This window comes from Trachypithecus francoisi, unplaced genomic scaffold (assembly GCF_009764315.1).
Source record: "Trachypithecus francoisi isolate TF-2019V2 unplaced genomic scaffold, Tfra_2.0 Lachesis_group13, whole genome shotgun sequence".
Classification (NCBI taxonomy): domain Eukaryota; kingdom Metazoa; phylum Chordata; class Mammalia; order Primates; family Cercopithecidae; genus Trachypithecus; species Trachypithecus francoisi.
Window position 1 is genome coordinate 1509382 of NW_022681458.1, and position 18814 is coordinate 1528195.

The following is an 18814-nucleotide window of genomic DNA, read 5'->3' on the forward strand; positions in this document are numbered from 1 at the left end:
GAGGTTTAATAGGCTTGTGGTTCTGCAGGCTGCACAGGAAGTACGGTACCAGCATCTGCTTCTGGAGAGACCTCGGAGTTTCTACTCCCGGTGGAGGGTGAAGGGAAGCCTGTCCATCACGTGGCAAGAGAGGGAGGGAGAGAGAGAAGGTGGGGGTGTCCCAGGCTCTTCTAAACTCCCAGCTCTCATGTAAACTAACTGAGAACTCACTCGTCCCCAAGGAGATGGCACCAAGCTACTCATGAGGGATCCATCCCCACGATCCGGTCACCTCCTACCAGACCCCACCTCCCACAGGGGGCCCGCAGTTCAACATGAGATTTGGAGGGGACACACATCCAAACCACATCGCATGCTTATGTCCCCACAAATATTTACCAGCCACATGCCCACCCACACACTTGCACACTCCCCAGCATGTATGCCCTGAAATCCCTCAGCCCCACCCCACAGTTATCTGCACACCTACCCACACACATGCCTGTCCCCACCCACACAGCACACTGCCTCCCCACATCCCACCCAACCACGGTCTGCATACATCTACACACACATATGGACACCCCACACCCACCTCCCGAACTCACTTATGTACTGTCACACATGTGCCTACCCTCGCATAAACCCCCACCCCACCCCAACACCTGCCCTATCCAGCCCCCGCCCTCACTTACAGACCAACTCATCCACTGCCACCCATGTCTCACACATGCACACAGCCACAAGCCACTCCCATAATATGTCCCCCCCACACACACATACTAACCTCCCCTTGACACAAACATAAACTTCCCCCCACCTGGCTCGCCCACCAGTACACATGGATGCACCTTTGCTGAGGCTACTTCATGGCCAGGGTGCCTGCAAGGTGAGGCCTCCATTTGTGTAGAGCCCCACTTGGGGGATATAGGCTCTGCCTTGGGCATGACACCCCTGAGGACACTGGGGTTCTAATCAGGCTTGTACTGGCCCATGGGCAGAGGACCAGGCAGGGAGAGGCAAGTTGAGAAGACCCACGTCTACTGCCTCCTCCTGTCCATCAGAGATTAGATCCTAAAATGGGGGTGTCACTTATGGAGAAGTATCCCATTGTCCCAACCCCCAGCTCCAGAGCCTTGGCTCAGCGATTCTGCCCAGGGGAGAGACACACCATAAAACAGTGAGCTTCACACCTCATCACAAAGAAACCGACTTCATTTTTAACAGAGCAAAGACAACTTCAAGCCTAATGTTGAGAGGCAATGGGAAAGAGATTGGTAATTTCTCTGGAGATAGACTAAACTATAGAATGGCTCATTGCTAGAGAAAACTAAGAAAAGAGAGAGACAGGAGAGGCCTTCCTGTGGTTGTAATGAGTCTCACACACCCCAAGGACTGATCTAAAGAGCACACAGCATATAAAGAAACATTTATTCAATAAAATATTTTAAAACTCAGTAAGAACAGAGAATGTCTGTGATATTAAACCAAGATCTACCTTCCTTTTCACCCTCCCAGCTCAGGGAGGCAGAAACTCTATTCCAGACGGGTACAGCCAAGAATACCAGTAGAAGGGGGCATGGATGTCAATAATTCTCATCCTGCCCCCAGCTACCTGTTGCTGAGGCTAAGTTCCTATTGCTCCAGACTTAGTGTGCCTCCAAGATGGCCAGGAGGTGGTGGCTCCATTCTTATGCTCAGCTTCCAAGATGGCCAGGAGGTGGTGCACTAAGAATTACTGGAGGTGATGATGGGCAATATCAAGAAGATTGGTAAACTCACTGGAAATACAGGTGAAACTATCATCTGCCAGCAATTATATACTATAGTTTGTATTACCTATAAAGTATGCCGAAGACAAATGAGGAAAGATAGCTGGGAAGAGCCCTCCTGTTGTCAGAACAAATCTTGAATACGGACCTTGGGAACTATCCCTTCAATGAGCTCTGATCTAGTTGGATCAGCCTAGGAAGCCATTTATACCCAGGGCACTGTTGCAAATTATGAACAGTCAGCCAGCAATTATCAGAACTAAACAGGAGTGTATGGTCATGGAAGGAGACAGTCAAAGAGATCCTTGTCCAAACCACTGTCTCCTTAGGGTCACTGTGGACAAACCCAAGACTGCCTTCCATGAGAAGGAGCATCAGAAACTTTATACTGCAGGAGAGAAATGGATTTCACGCAACTAACCCAGCTGGTCACTAACCAAATAAGCAAACAGATAGTAATATCCAGCCCCGAGGGAGAAGAATGAAGGAAAATGAACAGCTCCTCAGAGAAAAGTGGGAGACCAACAAGAGAGAAAAAAGGAATGATGAGAAATGAAGAGATCATCAGGGGAAAGTGGACACCATCAAGCACACCAATATGTATATAATTAGAGTGCCAGAAGCGGAGGTGAGAGAGAGAGGAGCAGGAAAAATGTTTGGAGAAATGATGGATAAAAACTTTCTAAATGTATTTAAAAATAATTTATGTATCTAGGAAGCTTAATGGAGTTTCAAGGAGGGTAAAATGGAGATTCGTAAAACAGACATATCAGAGTTAAAATACTGAAAGCCAAGACAAGGAGAAAACATTTAAAGCAGCAAGAGAAAAATAACTCAAAACTTACAAGGGAATCTCAGTAAGATTAACAGCTAGCCAGCATCTCATCAGAAGAAATTGGTTGGGGGATGGTCGAGATGGCTGATAAGAAGCATTTCATGCCCACTTTCCCCACTTAGTAGAACCAGAACAGTGTATAGACAGTCACAGTCCAAGTACTTTATCCAAGAGAGAATGCTGGAACTCAACAGAGAAGTGACAGGGGACACCAAAAGTGGGGGAGGAGGAGGAGAGGCAGCCTCTCTGACTGGCTTCGGCTGGGTACCAGGAGTGAATTCCCAGTGTAGGGAAGAGGTGAGAGGTAGATTTCTAGTGGCCACTCCTCACCGTGGAATCATGCAATCCTGGCAGGACACTTGACGCTCCCAACCCTTGAAGCTAATATAGGAAGCTTCCAGGAGGCTGTGGGATGGAAGAGCTCCAGGAAGGAAGGTTACACTGGGTTCCACAGCCTTTCTGAGACCTAAGTGGCCTCAGCAAGTCACCATTTTCAAAACTAGCCTCTGGAAAACTACATTCTGTCCTGGGACCCACGGGCCCTGGGACTATGGAGTATTATGGAAACTCAAGTTGTCACTGCTGGTACGGGAGCAAGCCAGGTATGCTCCCACAGCAGGGGGTAGGAACTGAGCAAGGCCTGGGTGGCAGTGGCTGGTGCTGGGAAGTGAGCACTTCTGTGATCTGAGACAGGGATGTAAGTGGGCTGGAGTGCAGTGGCACAATCTCGGCCCGCTGTAACCTCTGCCTCCTGGGTTCAAGTGATTCTCCTGCCTCAGCCTCCTGAGTAGCTGGGATTACAGGCGCGCACCACCATGCCTGGCTATTTTTTTGTATTTTTAGTAGAGATGGGGTTTCACCATGTTGGTCAGGCTGGTCTTGTATTCCTGACCTGATGATCTGCCTGCCTCGGCCTCCCAAAGTGTTGGGAATTACAGGTGTGAGCCACCATGCCTGGCCACCAAAAAGAAATTTTTGAGATCCCAGATAAAGAATTTGAAATACTGATTTTTAGGCCAGGTGTGGTGGCTCACACCTGTAATTCCAACACTGGGAGGCTGAGGCAGGCAGATCATTTGAGGTCAGGAGTTCCAGACCAGCCTGGCCAACATGGTGAAACCTCGTCTTTACTAAAGTACAAAAATGAGCTGGGTGTGGTGGTGCATGCCTGTAATCCCAGTCACTCGTGGGGCTGAGGCAGGAGAAATGATGAACCCGGGAGGCAGAGGCTGCAATGAGCTGAGATCATGCTACTGCACTCCAGTCTGGGTGGCAGAGTGAGACTCTGTCTCAAAAAAAAAAAAAATCAAAATAATTGATTTTAAAGGATCTAAAATAGAAGAGAATATTGAACAAACAATACAAAGAAATTAGAAAAACAATTAAGGATATGAATGAGAAATTTATCAAAGAGACATTTAAAAAAATAACCAAACAGAAATTCTGGAACTAAAGAATTCGTTGAAGGAAATACAAAATACATTTGAAAGCATCAACAATAGACTAGATGAGACAGAGGAAATCTCAAAACTTGAAGACGGGTCTTTTGAAATAATCCAATCAAACAAAAGTTAAAGATAAAAGAATAAAAACAAATAAACAAAGGCTTCATGATATTTAGGACAACATAAAGCAACTAAATTTGTAAATTATTGGTATCCTTAAGGGCAAAGAAACAAAGGATTAGAAAATGTATTAATGAATTAGGGCCAGGTGTGGTGGCTTACACCTATAATACCAGTGCTTTGGGAGGCCAAGGTGGGAAGATTGCTTGAGGCCAGGAATTTGAGACCACCCTGGGCAATATAGCAAGACCCTATCTCTACAAAAAAGAAAAAAAATAGCTGGGTATCATGGCATGCACCTATAGTCCTAGCTGCTTGGGAGGCTGGGCCCAGGAGTTTGAGGTTACTGTGGGCTAGGATTGTGCCACTGTACTCCAGCCTGGGTGACACAGCAAGACCCTATCTCTAAAAATAAATAGTTTTTTTTTTTAAAGAAAACTAATTTAATGAAATAATAGATGAAAACTTCTCAAGTCTAGCAAGAGATATAGACATTCAGATAAAGGAAGTTCAAATGAACCACAGGAAGATACAACAATAAAAGATCTTCTGCATGGCACATTATAGGCAGACCATCTAAAGTCAAAGAAAATCTTAAAAGCAGCAAAAGAAAAGCGTCTAGTCACCCATAAAGGAAATTCCTTAAGACTAACAGATTTATCAGCAGAAACCTCACAGGCCATAAGAGAATGGGATGGTATATTCAACATGCTGAAAGAAAAAAACCCTGTCACCCAAGAATACTATATCCAGCAAAATTATCTTTCATAAATGAAGGACAAATAAAATCACCCCTGGACAAACAAATGCTGAGGTAATTCATTACTACTAGACGAATTCTACAAATGCTCAAGTGAGTCCTAAACGTAGAAGTTAAAGGACAACGTTTACCATTATGAAAACACACCAAAGTATAAAAGTCGCTGGCAAAGTAGTTATACAAAGGAGGAAGAGAAAGAACTCAAATGCTACCACTACAGAAACCCACCAAAGCACAATCCCAAACTATAAGAAAGGAAGAAGAAGTATATGAAACAACCAGAAAACAACATGATGGGAGCAAAGCCTTAGGTATCAAGAGTAACCTTAAACATTAACAAATTAAAGTATCCTCTTAAAAGATAGAATAGCTAAGTGGATTAAAAATGATCCATGATCCAAAAATGATTCTGCTTACTAGAAACTCACCTTATCATTAAAGACATATAGACTGAAATAAAGGGATGAAAAAAGATATTCCAAGCAAACATAAACCAGTAGTGAGCAGGAGTAACTAGGTATACTTATATCAGATAAAATGGACTTTTAGTCAGGAAGAGTAAAAAAAAAAAAGTCATTAAACGGATCAGTCTAGCCAGAGGATATTACAACCCTAAATATATATGCACCCAACACTGGAGCACCCAGATTCATGAAGCAAATATTACTAATCTAAAGGCAGATATATACTGCAATACAATAATAATGGGGGTCTTCAATACCACATTCTCAGCGTTAGGCAGATTATCTAGACAGAAGATAAACAAAGAAACATTGGATTGCAACAGGACATCAGACCAAATGGGCCTCACAGACATTTACAGAACATTTTATCTAACAAATGCAGAATATACTTTTCATCAGCACATGGAACATCCTTCAGGATAGACCATATGTTAGAGAACAAAACAAATCTCAACAAATTTAAAAAATCAAAATCATATCAGGTATCGTCTCAGACCACTATGGACTAAAATGAGAAGTCTGCCAAGAAAAACTCTGTAAACTATACAAATACATACACTATTCAAATATGTATACTATACACATATTTATATACAAATCTATACAACTATGTGTATACAAATTTGCAAGCAGAAATTAAACATGTTTCTGAATAAATATTGAATCAATGAAGAAATTAAGATGGAAATAAAAAAATGTATTGAAACAAACGAAGATGGAAGCACAATATACCAAAACCTGTGGGATACAGCAAAAACAGGGCTAAGAGGGGAAGTTTATAGCAATAAATGCCTACAGCAAAAAATTAGAAAGATTACAAACTAACAATCTAACAGTGCACCTCAAGAAACTAGAAAAGCAAGAACAAGTCAAATCTAAAATTAGAAAGTAAATAAAGATCAGAGCAGAACTAAATGAAATAGAGAAAAAATACAGAGAATCAATGAAATAAAAAGTTGATTCTTTAAAAAGTTGGAAACAAGATTGGTAAACTGATAGCTAGACTAACCAAGAAGAGAGAATTAATTTCTCCTTTCATATCTTATTTGAAGAAATGAATCTCTGTAAATAAAATCAGAAATGAAAAAGGAGATATTACAACTGATATCACAGAAATACAAAAGATCATCAGAGACTAGATGACAAACTGGAAAACCCAGAGGAAATGGATAAATTCCTGGAAACATACAGTCTACCAAGATGGAATGAGGAATAACTAGAAAACCTGAACAGACCAATAATGAGTAGCAAGGTTAAATCAGCAATAAAAAGTCTCTCAACAAGGAAAAGCCCAGGACCAGATGGATTCACAGCTGAATTCTACCAAATATATAAAGAAGAACTAATACCAATCCTCCTGAAACCATTCCAAAAAATTTAGGAGGAGGGAATTCTCCCTAACTCATTCTATCAGGCCAGTGTCACCCTGATATCAAAAGCAGACAAGGACACAAGCAGAAAATCTACAGGTCAATATTCCTGATTAATCTAGATGCAGAAATTCTCCATACAGTACTAGTAAGCCACATCCAACAGCACTTTCAAAAGATTAGGTGAGGCTTATACCTCACATGCAAGGATAGTTCAACATACGCAAATTAGTAAATGTGATACATCAACAGAATGAAGGACAAAACCTTACAACCATCTCAATAGATGCAGAAAAATCGCTAGATACAACTCAACAAGTCTTCATGATAAAAACTTTTTTTTTTTTTGAGACAGAGTCTTGCTCTGTCGCCCAGGCTGGAGTGCAGTGGCATGATCTCAGCTCACTGCAGCCTCTGCCTCCCAGGTTCAAGCAATTCTTCCTGCCTCAGCTTCCAGAGTAGCTGGGATTACAGGCACCTGCCACCAAGCCCAGCTTTTTTTTTTTTTTTTGTATTTTTAGTAGAGATGGAGTTTTGCCATGTTGGCCAGGCTGGTCTCGAACTCCTGACCTCAGGTGATCTGCCTGCCTCAGCCCCCCAAAGTGCTGGGATTACAGGTATGAGCCACCATGCCCAGCTGATAAAAACTCTTAAGAAACTAGGCACAGAAGGAATATACTTTAAAATAATAAAGGTCATATATGACAAGTCCACAGCTAACATCATCATAATAGGAAAAAATTAAAAGCCTTTCCTCTAAGAACTGTAATAAGACAAGGTTGCCCACTTTCACCACTCCCATTCAACCTGGTACTGGAAGTCCTAGCCAGAGGAATCAGTCAAAGGAAAGAAAAGGCATCCACATTGGAAAAGAGCAAGTGAAATTGTCCCTCTTTGCTGATGGTATTATTCTATATCTAGAAAAACCTGAAGACTCCACCAAAACACTCTTAGATTTCATAAATGAATTCAGTAAGATTGCAGGTTACAAAAGTGAAGGACAAAACAATCAGTAGCATTTATATACCCCAATAATGACCTAGCCAAGACTGAAATCAAGAAGGCAATCACATTTACAATAGCGACAAAAAATACTTAGGAATAAATTTAACCGAAGAGGTGAAGGATCTCCATAAGGAAAACTATAAAACACTGATGAAAGAAATTGAAGAGAACACACAAAAACATGGAAAGACATCCCATGTTCATGAGTTGGAAGAATTAATATCGTGAAAATGACCATACCACCAAAAGCAATCTACAGGGTCAATACAATCCCTATCAAAATACCAGTGCCATTCTTCACAAAAGCAGAAAAGACAGGCCGGGCGCGGTGGCTCAAGCCTGTAATCCCAGCACTTTGGGAGGCCGAGACGGGCGGATCATGAGGTCAGGAGATCGAGACCATCCTGGCTAACACGGTGAAACCCCGTCTCTACTAAAAAAAATACAAAAAACTAGCCAGGCGAGGTGGCGGGCACCTGTAGTCCCAGCTACTCGGGAGGCTGAGGCAGGAGAATGGCGTAAACCCGGGAGGCGGAGCTTGCAGTGAGCTGAGATCCGGCCACTGCAGTCCAGCCTGGGAGACAGAGCGAGACTTCGTCTCAAAAAAAAAAAAACAGAAAAAACAATCCTAAAATTCATGTAGAACCAAAAAAGATCCCAAATAGCCAAAGCAGTCCAGAACAAAAAGAACAAAGCTGGAGACATCACATTACCTGGATTCAAAATACACTACAAAGCTATAGTAACCAAGACAGCATGTATTGATATACAAATAGACACATAGACCGATGAAACAGAATAAAGAACCCAGAAATAATGCCATATATTTACAGCCAACTGATCTTTGTCCAAGCTGATAAGAACATACATTGGGGAAAGGACACTTTCTTTAATAAATGGTGCTGGGAAAATTGGATAGCCACATGCAGAAGAATGAAAGTGGACCCTTATCTCTCACCATATATAAAAAAGACTCTACATGGACTAAAGACTTGAACACAAGACTTGAAACTATAAAAATACTCAAAATTTAGGGCAAATTCTCCTGGACATTGATCTAGGCAAAGAAGGTATGACTAAGACTTCAAAAACACAGGCAACAAAACCAAAAATAGACAAATGGGATTTAATAAAACTAAGGAGCTTCTGCACAATGAAAGAAATAATCAACGTAGTGAAGAGAGAACCTGGTGAATGGAGAAAACATTTGCAAACTATTTACCTGACAGGAGACTAATATTCAGAATATACAGGGAACTCATACAATTCAGCAGAAAAAATAATCCTATTAAACGAGTAAGGGACATGAATTGATATTTCTCAAAAGAAGACATACAAACAGCCAGTGGGCGTATGAAAAAAATGCTCATCTGTTCATCTTATGCCTAAAAAACAAAAAAAGAATAGCTTAACATCACTAATCAGAGAAATGCAAATCAGTCAGAATGGCTATTATAAAAAGACAAAAAAAATAACAGATGGTGGAAAGGATGCCAAGGAAAGGGAACTCTTATATGCTGCTGGTGGAATGTAAACTAGTACAGGCACTATGGAAAACAGTATGAAGATTTCTACAAAAAAAATAGTATTATCATTCGATCCAGCAATCACACTACTATCTACCCAAAGGGGAAAAAATCAGTATATCTAAGGAGTATCTACACTTGCCTATTTATTGCAGCACAATACACAATTGCTATGATATGGAATTGACCTAAATGTTCATCAGCAAATAAATGGATAAAGAAAATGTGGTGGCTGGGCGCGGTGGCTCACGCCTGCAATCCCAGCACTTTAGGAGGCCGAGGCGGGTGGATCACGAGGTCAGGAGATCGAGACCATCTGGCTAACACGGTGAAACCCCGTCTCTACTAAAAATACAAAAAAAATTAGCTGGGCGTGGTGGTGGGCACCTGTAGTCCCAGCTACTCGGGAGGCTGAGGCAGGAGAATGACGTGAACCCAGGAGGTGGAAATTGCAGTGAGCTGAGCTCACGCCACTGCACTCCAGCCTGGGTGACAGAGCGAGACTCCATGTCAAAAACAAACAACAACAACAACAAAAAGAAAATATGGTATATATACACAATGGAATATTATTCAGACATAGGCAAGAATTAAATCATGTCATTTGTAGCAACACAAGTGGAACTGGAGGTTAGTATCTTAAGTGAAATAAGCCAGGCACAAAAAGACAAATATGTATGTTCTCACTTTTATGTGGGAGCTAAAAATTTTGAACACATGGAGGTAGAGAGTAGAAAAATAGATAACAGAGACTGGGAAGGGTGGGTAGAGAAAGTGGGTAGGATGAAGAGAAGAGGTTTAAAGGGTACAAAGATGCAGTAAGATAGAAGAAATAAAGTCAATGTTTTAGAGCAGAGTAGAATTACTATACTTAACAAAAACGTATTTTATTCAGGTGATGGGCATCCGAATACTCTAACTTGATCACTACACAGTATATACATGTCACAAAACTTTTGATGTGCTCCACAAATTTGTGTAAATAATAATAATAAAAGGATGCAATGGAGGGTTGTTAGAGGAGGCTCAAGACAGTGGGATGTCATATTCAGAGTGCTCAAAGATGGCTGGACATGGTGGCTCTCATGCCTGTAATACCAGCACTTTGGGAGACTGAGGCAGAAGGATTGTTTGAGCCCAGGAGATTGAGACCAGCCTGGGCAACATGGTGAGACCCAGTCTCTATTTAAAGAAAATTGAAAGTAACCAAACAAAAAAGTGCTCAGAGTTAGATAAACTGTTAACTGAGAATCTTATATCCAGCAAGTTAACTTGCAGACATGAAAGTGAAATCAACATATTCCCAGATAAAACCTGTGAGAATTGGTTGTTATAGCCTTCCCTTAAAATAAACACAAAGTATTTTGAAAGCAAGTGACTTAAGGTGGGAATTAAATACACATGAACAAAGAGCCTTGGCAAAGTTAATTGTAAAGAAGAATATAAATGCATATTTCTTCTTTGTTAGTTGACTTTAAAAGCAATTTAATTTATATGTAAGCAATTTGTATATATGTATGTATGCATTGAATTTATAATGTGTGTGTGCATGCGTGTGTGGTTGCATATGTGTATATGCCTGTAACATATAGAAATGTATTATATTTGGCAATAACAGTACAAAGGAAGTGGGCGGGGGAAAGTTCTGTTGTGGTAAGAAATGACTTTAAATGATAACTCAAATTGAGAAGATGAAATGGAGATCCAGAAATGGTAAATAATTTTAATATAACTAAAGCTATAAATATGTATGTCTTCTCCTTTCTTCTCTCAGCTTCTTTAGAATACATAAAATTATATAAAGTAATAATCTTATAATGTTGGATTTATAACCCTTATGGATGTAATGTGTAATATCACAAAAAGGCAGAAAAGGAAATAGAGCTATATAGGAATAACTTTTTAATATCTCACTGCTGTTAGTGTAGGTCTGAAGCTGATTATGACCAGTCAAGATTCATATGGTAGGCCAGGCACGGTGATTCATGTCTATAATCCCAGCACTTTGGGAGGCTGAGGCAGAAGGATCATTTGAGCCCAAGAATTTAAGACCAACCTGGGCAACATGGCAAGACCCTGTCTCTACAAAAAAATTTTTAAAAACGAGCTTGACATGGTGGTATGTGCCTGTAGTCACAGCTACTCAGGTGGCTGAGGTGGAAGGATCACTGGAGCCTGGGAGGTTGAGGCTGCAGTGAGGCATGGTCATGCCACTGTACTTTAGCCTGGGTGACAAGGTGAGAACCTGTCTCAAAAAGAAAAGAAAAGAAAAAAAAGGATTCATATGGTAACGGCTGATGCGACCACTAAGGAAAGAACTCAAAAATACAGTTCAAAATTATTAGATAAATTAAGACATTACATTAAAAAGAGTCTGCTTGTTGTAGATCCTTGAGGAATCACCACACTGTCTTCCACAATGGTTGAACTAATTTACACTCCCACCAACAGCGTAAAAGCGTTCCTATTTCTCCACATCCTCTCCAGCATCTGTTGTTTCCTGGCTTTTTTTGTTTGTTTGTTTCTTTTTGTTTGTTTGTTTTTTGAGATGGAATCTCGCTCTGTCGCCTAGGCTGGAGTGCAGTGGCACAATCTCGGCTTACAGCAAGCTCCACCTCCCGGGTTCAAGCCATCCTCCTGTCTCAGCCTCCTGAGTAGCTGGGACTATAGGCACGTGCCACCATGCCCAGGTAATTTTTTTTGTTTTTAGTAGAGACAGGGTTTCACTGTGTTAACCAGGATGGTCTCAATCTCCTGACCTTGTGATCCATCTGCCTTGGCCTCCCAAAGTGCCGATTATAGGCATGAGCCACCATGACTGGCCATTTCCTGACTTGGAATGATTGCCATTCTAACTGGTGTGAGATGGTATCTCATTGTGGTTTTGATTTGCATTTCTCTAATGACCAGTGATGATGAGCTTTTTTTCATGTTTGTTGGCTGCATGAATGTCTTCTTTTGAGAAGTGTCTGTTCATATCCTTTGCCCACTTTTTGAGGGGGTTGTTTGTTTTTTTCTTGTAAATTTGTTTACGTTCTTTGTAGATTCTGGATATTAGCCCTTTGTCAGATGGATAGATTGCAAAAATTTTCTCCCATTCTGTAGGTTGACTGTTCATTCTGATGATAGTTTCTTTTGCTGTGCAGAAGCTCTTTATTTTAATTAGATCTCATTGGTCAATTTTGGCTTTTGTTTCCATTGCTTTTGGTGTTTTAGTCATGAAGTCTTTGCCCATGCCTATGTCCTGAATGCCTAGGTTTTCTTCTGGGGTTTTTATGGTTTTAGTTCTTACATTTAAGTCTTTAATCTATCTTGAGTGAATTTTTGAATAAGATGTAAGGAAGGGGTCCTGACTGTTTTCTGCATATGGCTAGCCAGTTTTCCCAACAGCATTTGTTAAATAGGGAACCCTTCCCCCCATTGCTTATTTTTGTCAGGTTTGTCAAAGATCAGATGGTTGTAGATGTGTGGTGTCATTTCTGAGGGCTCTGTTCTGTTCCATTGGTCTATATCTCTGTTTTGGTACCAGTACCATGCTGTTTTGGTTACTGTGGCCTTGTAGTAGTTTGAAGTCAGGTAGTGTGATGCCTCCAGCTTTGTTCTTTTTGCTTAGGATTGTCTTGGCTGTACAAGCTCTGCCATTTGACCCAGCAATCCCATTACTGGGTATCTACTCAAAGGATTATAAATCATTCTACTATAAAGACACATGTACACATGTGTTTATTGCAGCACTATTCACCATAGCAAAGACTTGGAACCAATCCAAATGCCCATCAATGATAGACTGGATAAAGAAAATGTGGCACATATACCATGGAATACTATGCAGCCATAAAAAGGCTGAGTTCATGTCCTTTGCAGAGATACGGATGAAGCTGGAAACCATCATTCTCAGCAAACTAACGCAGGAACAGAAAACCAAACACCACATGTTTTCACTCTTAAGTGGGAGTTGAACAATGGACACAGGGAGGGGACAGTCACACACGGGGACCTGTTGGTGGGTGGGGGCTGGGGGAGGAACAGCATTAGGAGAAATACCTAATGTAGATGATGGGTTGATGGGTGCAGCAAACCACCATGGCGTGTGTATACCTCGGTAACAAACCTGCACGTTCTGCACATGTACCCCAGAACTTAAAGTATAATAATAATAACAAAAAGAATCCACTTGATGCAGAAGAGTAAAGGAAGAATAAAGGAACAGAAAAATTCGGAGACATATAGAAAACAAAATGCAAAATATCAAATGTAAATCCAACTACAGTATATCATTAATAACATTAAATGTGAATATATTAAATGAGGCAGAGATTGTCACATTAGATAAAAGTGGAATATCCATCTATGTGCTATTTACAGGACACACATGTTAAATTCAATAATACAGGCCAGATGTGGTAGCTCACGCCTGTAATCCCAGAAATTTGGGAGGCCGAGGAGGATGGATCACCTGAGGTCAGGTGTTTGAGACCAGCCTGGCCAACATGGTGAAACCCTGTCTCTACTAAAAGTACAAAAATTAGCCGTGTATGGTGGTGCAAACCTGTAATCCCAGCTACTGAGGAGGCTGAGGCAGGAGAATCACTTGAACCTGGGAGGCGGAGGTTGCAGTGAACCAAGATCACGCCACTGCACTCTAGCCTGGGTGACAGAGCAAGACTTTGTCTCAAAAAGAAAAAAAATTTCAATGATACAAACAGACAAAGTTAAAGGATGAAAAACTACATGGGAACAGCAATCACAAGAAGGCTGGAATTGCTAATATCAGAAAAAATAGACTTGCAAATGCTACTGGTGATAAAGGGGGACATTTTATGATAAAAGGGTCATCAATTAGGAAGATATAACAACTATAAACCCATATGTACCGAATCACAGACACCCAAATACAAGAAGCAAAAAGTCACAGAAATGGAGAAACAGATAACTCAACAATAATAGTCGGAAATGTCAGTTCCTCACTTCCAACAATTGATCAAAAAACTAGGCCCAAGGTCATCAAAGAAACAGGAAGTTGAACCATACAAGCCTGTTAGACTTATCAGATCTCTAGAACACTCTACCCAACAGCAACAGAATCTGTATTCTTCTCAAGTATCCTGGAGACATTCTCCAGGATAGACCATACATAGATCATAAACCCTTTAAATAAAGTTAAGAGAATAGAAATAATACATTTCATATACTCTGACCACAATAGAATTTAATTAGAAATGACTAACACAAGGACATTTGGGAAACTCCCATAAAATAACACATGTCTAAATAACAAGTTTAAGAAGAACCCAAAAGGGAAATTTGAAGCACCTTGAAATGAATTAAAAAGAAGACACAACACAGATGGAGCAGCAGACTGAAGAGTGAAGCCCCTCCCTGGAGCCTGTGGACTCCCCTGCGCCTCCAGGTCCACACTCCGCTCTGCGTCCTCGCACTCACTATGGAGCCATCGAAGGCTTGGTTCCCCCATCTGTCTCCCCGGGAGTGCAGGCAGGCACCACAGGGAAGGCCCAAGGAGGTGGCATCTGTAGTGGCGGCCCCCACCCTGCCATGTGGGTACTAATGCGGGACCCTCTTTCATACAGTGGAGCTGATCCCCAGCCACAGGATGAAGAAGAAGGACCCCAGCCTGCCCAAGGGCCTGGATGTGAAGGAGCAGGGGCAGTAAGTGTGTCTGCGGGCTGGGTTCTTTCCAGGATGGCAGCCTGTGGTTTGGACAGTGCTGCTGTGCCTGGCCTGACCACCTCATCCTGGGACAGCCTCTGCCGTCTGATACCCAAGTGGCATGGCCTCCTCCAGGAAGTCCTGCTTGCAGGCTCTGGGCTTCAGCCAAGATGAGGTGCAGATGATGCACCCTGCAGATAAGGGTGCAGAGTCACAGGGCACACTCATGGAGCTGCCCTGGGCTGCTCCCAGTGGGTCACAGAGAGGGGTTCCATGTCCTGCAGGAGGGTGGCCACCTCCCATCCCAGAGACAGTCGCTGAGTGGGGTTTGAGCCCAGGGTCTGCTTCTGCAAGATGTCCTGTGGAGGCTTGCCTGGCCTGCTGGCTGTGCGGCAGAGCCTGCATACCTGCACCCTCCTTGCCCGTCCCTCCACCACTGGCCTCTCCTTGGAGTCTCAACACTGTACTCACTCTGCTGTTCCAGAACAGTCTCTTTACATGCCTGTTTCTCCTCTGGGATGAGAGGGCAGGAACCAGGCCCTATTCGTATGGGCGTCCCCACCTCATAAACCCTGTGCAACCCAGCAAGGTGATGGAGAGGGGACTGGTGCAGGACAGGGAGGGTTTTTCTCCTCCTAAAGCAGAGGACACTGTTGCTTTGAGGCTCACCCCCAAGGCAGGCTCCATGCCCTATCCTCGAAGAGTCACTTCTCCCATGCCACAGTGTACCACAGACATTTCCCTATGTGCCTAGGAGTTCCCCACCATCGTTGTGTTTGTGGCACCATGGCAGTCTCCTGAATGGATGTGCATTCACTTAACCCGCCCTTACTGGTGGACAAAGGTGGTTCCCAGAGCTCGGCATGTGTTGGTTTGCTATTCTAAATATTGCTGTGCTGAACATCCGCAGGACGGGGACTTGGGGGCTTTTGTCCATGTGTGAAGGCTGCCCAACGCAGGGGACTGCGGGATGGTGGGGACTAGCCCAGGAGCTCAGGGCCAGGCACAGCTCCCAGGCAGCAGATGTTTGTGGGGAAGCAGGTTCCAGAGTGGCCACCTGCTGACTGTGAGGCTCTGTTGCAGAATTCCCTTCTTCAAGTTCTGCTACCAGTGTGGCCGCTCCATCGGGGTCCGCCTCTTGCCCTGCCCTCGCTGCTACGGGATCCTGACCTGCAGCAAGTATTGCAAGACCAAGGCCTGGAACGAGTTCCACAAGAAGGACTGCGGGGACCTGGTGGCCATCGGTAGGTCGGCCCTCAGGTTGGGAGGCAAGGGTTCCACTGCTGCTGAGGGCGAAGGCGCAGACCTGGGGTGCTGGTGAGGGGCACCTTCATTTCCCAAAATCTCTCCAGATTCAGGCCACTTTTCCAACATTTCCAGATGGGCCTGTTGGGCGTCAGGGGGCCACTGAGGCAGCCTGGCTCTTCCTCACCTACTGTGGCAGCGTGATGCTTATCCCCGCCCTGGAAGGGGATATACCACCCCATCCCTGCAGAGCTGGAACATGGACCCCTGGGGGCTCTGCTGACATCTGGGGGCTTCACTGACACGTGGGGGCTTCACTGACCCCTGGGGGGCTCTGCTGACATCTGGGGGCTTCACTGACCCCTGGGGGCTCTGCTGACATCTGGGGGCTTCACTGACCCCTGGGGGCTCTGCTGACATCTGGGGGCTTCACTGACCCCTGGGGGCTCTGCTGGACACCAGTGCCTCTGGACCACAGGGCAGTTGGCCTTGGAGCTCCTTCAGGAAATTTCCTCCCAGCCTGCCGTCTCAGATGTCTGTCGTAGTGTGGGCATCAACAGGTGTCTGCTTCTAGAAACACCCTGCTCTCCTGCGCTCCCCTCCTCCCCTCGTCCCTGCTCTCCTGCGCTCCCCTCCTCCCCTCCTCCCTGCTCTCCTGCGCTCCCCTCCTCCCCTCCTCCCTGCTCTCCTGCGCTCCCCTCCTCCCCTCCTCCCTGCTCTCCTGCGCTCCCCTCTTCCCCTCCTCCCTGCTCTCCTGCGCTCCCCTCTTCCCCTCCTCCCTGCTCTCCTGCGCTCCCCTCTTCCCCTCCTCCCTGTTCTCCTGCGCTCCCCTCTTCCCCTCCTTGGTGAGACCAGGGCCCGGAGCCTCGAGGGCGGCGGGCATTGCTGAGGCTAGTGTGTGAAGCTGCGCGGTGGTGACCGCTCTACTGGGACCTGGCTGGGTTCCCAGCCTGGTGGGGATGGGAGTGGGTCTGGGAAAGCCCCTGTCCTTGGGCCTGTGCCCTGAAGCAAATGGCTGCTGACCTCCTTCCCCACTCTATAAAATGGGGCTTTCTTTTTTTTCTTTTGAGATGGAGTCTTACTGTGTCACCAAGTCTGGAGTGCAGTAGCGCGATCTCTGCTCACTGCAACCTCTGCCTCCCAGGTTCCAGCGATTCTCCTGCCTCAGCCTCCCCGGTAGCTGGGACTACAGGCGCGTGCCACCACGTCTGGCTCATTTTTTGTATTTTTAGTACAGATGGGGTCTCACCATGTTAGCCAGGATGGTCTCGATCTCCTGACCTTGTGATCCACCCACCTCGGCCTCCCAAAGTGCTGGGATTACAGGTGTGAGCCCCCGTGCCCGGCCAATGGGGCTTTTAATAACAGGCACCCTCGGTGGGGTCGCAGCTCCTTGGCTTGTAGACTCCAGGATGGGACTTGGTGGGTCTGGCAGGCCCCTCTTTGAAGAGTTACCGCAGATAGGCCTCAGGCCTTGCTGCATCTGGTCTCCTTGCCTGCAAAAGCACTAGACAGAGCGCAGTCCTCAGCCGCCCCACACAGCCTGAGTTCTGGAGCCAGGCCTCAGGGGAGGCCAGCTCTAGCCCCCTCTTCCCCCTCCCCCATACCTTTTCCTCCTCCAGTGACACAACTGGAGGAAGTTTCCAGAAGGAGAGAAGAATCTCAGTGAAGCAGCAGCTGCACGTCCGAGGCTTGGGGAGGACCCAGGACTGTGTGGGTTTCTTACCTGCCTGAGCCACCTCAGGGAATCTTCCAGCCTACTGCACGCCTTTCTGCACCTTGGGGGCCATGCTTTGTAGCCGTGTCTCCCTTGTGACCTCACAATAAATTGGCTCCACAGGGTGTTTTTGACAGTCTGTGCTGTGCTCTGCCCCTAGCTGGGCAGTCCCAGAGCGTTTGTGGAGCCTGTGCCTGCCTCTGCCCTTGGCTTTGATCTTGCCTGGCCTCCCATGGGGCCTGGCCTGGGCCATCCTGATGGACCAGGCAGGCGAGGGTCAGGACTCAGAGCCTGCTGTGGAGATGGCGCTGGGGGCAACTCCTGGGTCTCTGGGGCTTGTTCTGGGACCTTGCCAGGAGCCCGCGGCAGCAGACTCCACTCCCTGCTCAGGTGCCCGTGGGTGCAAGGCTCCTACTGGGGTCTGCGGTGCTCATTTGTTCCCCATGCACTTACGGAGTGTCTGCTGTGTGCTGAGTGTTCTGAGGATGACGGTGTTGGTGGAAATCACTGGGATGAGAGGAAGGAGGGCCTGGAGCAAATGACAGGGAGCAGTGCTACCTTTGAGGATCGCCCGCGTGGAAATTCACGGAAAGGGCAGGGGAAGGTGCACCGCAAGGGGCGGACCTGGAAAAGGACAGCAGCATCCCCAGGGACAGGGGGACAGTGTCCAGGGACGAGGACGATGGGGGTTTGCTGCTGAGGGCAGAATAGCTGGGAGTGTAGGGGGTGGGAGACTGTGTTGGGGCTGGAGCCAAGCAGGTGAGGCCCCACTCCAGGCTGGCTTGTGGCTGTCAAAGCAGCTGCGCCTGCAGTGACTTGTTGTTGCTGACTTCCTTGGTCTCGTCAAAGATGGGCTGCGTGCGGGGGTTTGTTGGGGTGCCCTGGGAAATGCTTCTATACGGGGTTAGC

At 45.2% G+C, this 18814-nt stretch overlaps 1 protein-coding gene across 3 annotated transcripts in view; it reads left to right on the plus strand.

The window, feature by feature from the left end:
* The window catches only part of ANKMY1 (ankyrin repeat and MYND domain containing 1), a 73878-nt gene extending 55834 nt beyond the window's left edge, over positions 1-18044 (plus strand). For all 3 annotated transcript variants that reach the window (XM_033229623.1, XM_033229625.1, XM_033229626.1), the window contains 3 exons: positions 14865-14943; positions 16027-16187; positions 17811-18044. In XM_033229623.1, coding sequence (XP_033085514.1) covers positions 14865-14943; positions 16027-16187; positions 17811-17857 — 287 coding nt within the window. In that variant the 3' untranslated portion in view covers positions 17858-18044. The remainder of the gene's footprint in view (positions 1-14864; positions 14944-16026; positions 16188-17810) is intronic.
* Positions 18045-18814: the final 770 nt, after the last annotated feature.